The sequence below is a fragment of the Metarhizium robertsii genome (assembly GCF_000187425.2).
Source record: "Metarhizium robertsii ARSEF 23 chromosome Unknown MAA_Scf_66, whole genome shotgun sequence".
NCBI lineage: Eukaryota > Fungi > Ascomycota > Sordariomycetes > Hypocreales > Clavicipitaceae > Metarhizium > Metarhizium robertsii.
Window position 1 is genome coordinate 1 of NW_011942211.1, and position 3,293 is coordinate 3,293.

A 3,293-nucleotide genomic window follows, 5' to 3' on the forward strand; every position below is an offset into this window, starting at 1 on the left:
CCTATAGATGTCACTGTTGCAAAACTCGGAAAGACACAAGCCAAGTAGGGAAGACAGGAAACAAGCCCCACAGTACATTGGACGATGTACCTCAGCTTGTAAATTTTACGGAGTTTCGTACCAACAGCGGTTGCAATGACAGCTGCGAAGGAGCAGCGAAACAGCTGTTCGGATAAGGCTGCCTCTGTTGATTGAGCGAAGCTTTTCTATACTCCGACCCCCCTGCCCGCGATCACGTGTACCAATTCTATAACTATTCTAGGGGCTCAATTTCCATCACGTGTTTTTGGGGCTTCTGATTGGCCTGTTTCCAAGGCTTCTGATTGGCTAATAGCGCTGCCTTCTCATTGGTCCATTCCAAACGCGCTGTCACCTGACCTGCGATGATCTACGCGCTCTGGCCATCATCTACGCGTCTTCTGCAGCAGTCATGGTGAAGCTTCGCACTTTGCGTATTTCTTTTCCAACAACAAAACAATATAGATACAGAGTGCTGCTCTATCCATGCCTATATATGCTTGCTCTCTTGCTTTCTGAAGAATGCCTCTGCTGGCCTAGATAGCATTCCGATCCGTAGCCTTTCTCGAACGAAGTGAGGACTGGGGGTTTGGGGGCTAGCCCCCATGAAATAGAAAGAGACGAACGACTGGGGGTTTGGGGGCTAGCCCCCATGAAATAGAAAGAGAGAAGAACAGCTCGCTGCAGGCGCACCCAGCGGGCTCCCGGAGGGAATAATTCAAGTCTGTAAGGTTGTTGCCGGTTCGAAGGCTTCGAATTCAACGGATCCCAAAGCTGCTGGGCTGTCGGATCGAGAGCTTTTAACTTCGAGTACACCTATTCGTAGCATTAGTGGCGCCGCCACAAAGCAGTAACTACTCTATAAGGCACTTTTGCTGGCCCAAAACACACAACAACCAATACTTGCCCAAAACTATCAGACTGAAGCACGGGCAGCGAGCAACGCTCGTGCTTCAGTGGTGTCGGGTAGCTCTTAGGAGGAAGACAAGAAGATGAAATGGGGAACAAACGTTCATAAGAACCAGCCAGATCAAATGGCCCAGATTCAGGCAAGTTTAATATCAAGTTTCTGAGCGTAGTAATTTACGAAAGAAGGCTCACTAAGTTGGCTGGAAAGTTCACAATTGAATTCATGGTCGATTCTTGAACAGCGAAATTGTTGTTGCGGGAAGCTACCTTACATAACTACAGCAGATTGGCACATTAGATAGTGCAAAAAAACCACCACTATAGCGCCTTTAGTGATAGAACCACAATAAATACAGCGCTTAGAGCGCTCCCACCACTGCAATTATAGCGCATCCAGCACAACACAACTATCACAGCTTCAATCGCAGCTTCAATCGCAGTCAAATCTCGCAGCCTCAATTGCAGCGGGGACTGGCACCCATAAAATTCAAGTAAAGAAAGAGAAGAAGAAAGCTTCTTTACCCCCGCGAATAGCCTATCCGCGGCCCCTCGTTGGCAGAGGCTCCGTAAGGGAAAATCTTTCTATTGGTCCATATAAAACGCGCACGCACCTGACCTCGCGATACTCTCTGCGCGTCACCCTCCCGAAGTCTCAGTGAGCCTAAATGGTCTCCAAATACTGTTCTGCGTGCCTACGGACCTGATTGGTCAGCTGGGCCATTAAGGGAAAGCCTTTCTATTGGTCCAAAAAAACGCGCACGCACCTGACCTCGCTAAAAGATACCTCTTCTGACCTAGGGAGTAAGATCTTCAGCACCTGCATTCCTTGCCGCGACAAGAATTCGAAGAAAAGGAAGGCCGTACAGCCATTATGTCCTGATGTCTCGCCCAAGAGACGTGGACGTCCTAAGCTATCAGTCCCCCCTACATCGCGTCCAATACAACCCCTCCTTATCCCTCGCCCACTAGCATCCGCTCTCCCTCCTCTCCTCGACAGTGATCCAGGCCCTCTCGTCCTCCCTCCTCTACCCGAATCGCGGACCAGACCCTGTCCCCCCCAAGTGCAGCCTCGAGTCCTTCAACCCGTACAGCCGATCCAGCCTCGAGTGCTCCAACCCACATTATTCGTAGCAGCAGTGGCGCCGCCACGAAGCCAGTAATTACTCCACAAGACACTTTGTTGGCCCAAAACACACACACACAACAACCAATACTGGCCCAAACTTTTCTCTAGATGAGACTAAAGCACGAGCAACGCGAGAGCTTCCTGTCCCCCCCAAGTGCAGCCTCGAGTCCTTCAACCCGTACTGTCGGGTAACCCTTAGGAGGAAGGCGATAAGATGAAATAATCCAGCCTCGAGTGCTCCAACCGATACAGCCAGTCCAGCCTCGAGGCCCTCAGCCGGTTCTTCCAGTCCAGCCTCGGGTCGTTCAACCGGTTCTTCCAGTCCAGCCTCGAGTCCCTCAAGCCGTACCACCAATCCAGCATCATGCCCACCCTCACGCCGCGGGCTTCATTCCCAGCGAGCAATGGGGCTATATACAGAGTTTCAACGCTGCCATGGGTCAGATCAAGATGGAGACCTGTAGCCGCTGGTTGTTGTGGGAAGCTGCCTCTGGATGTATATATTTACATAAGTACAGCACAATGGCACATTACATAGTGCAAAAAAACCACCACTGTAGTGCCTTTAGTGATGGAACCACTATAAATACAGCGCTTAGAGCCGTCACACCACAGCAATTATAGCGCATCCAGCACAACACAACCGTCACAGCTTCAAATGCAACTTCATATGCAACCATGGCTATATGCTTGCTCTCTTGCTTTCTTGCCGCGGGCTTCCTTCCCACCGGGCAATGGAGGTATATACAGAGTTTTCACGCCGCCATGGATCAGGTCAAGATGGAGACCTGCACCCGCTGCAAGGAACGGTGGTTTGTGATGGATCTAAAGGCTGAGGTCTGCCACGCCTGCTTCTTGCGAGATAAGGGCAGCAAAACACCCTTCCTCATGTCCGCGGAGAACGAAATGGACCCAGGAGAGCTCCCGGCCCACCTGCCAGAGCTTACACAAGTAGAAGAGATGATCATCGCCCGGTCCCATGTGCAGATGATGGTCCACCGCTACCGTGGCCACCAGTACCACTACTCGGGACACTGTGTAAGTTTTATGCAGAACACGGTCAAGACGGTTGACGTGCTACCTAATCTGCCGTCTGAACTAGATATCGTGATTTTACGACCTTCGGATCGGGTTGTCGACAGTGATCCGCGATACCGACGCCAGTTCCGGTCCGATTTTCGGGTCCGTAAGGGGCGTGTGATTCCGATTTTCGGGTCCGTAAGGGGCGTGTGATCACCTG

The 3,293-nt window shown here is 51.3% G+C and overlaps 1 protein-coding gene across 1 annotated transcript; it reads left to right on the forward strand.

Annotated features, from left to right (window-relative positions):
- Positions 1-2,818: 2,818 nt before the first annotated feature.
- On the forward strand, positions 2,819-3,286 carry MAA_11837 (uncharacterized protein; the record flags this gene model as incomplete). The annotated part of the gene is made up of 1 exon (XM_011413365.1): positions 2,819-3,286. One exon carries the CDS (start codon positions 2,819-2,821, stop codon positions 3,284-3,286), a length of 468 nt encoding a protein of 155 aa, XP_011411667.1.
- Positions 3,287-3,293: the final 7 nt, after the last annotated feature.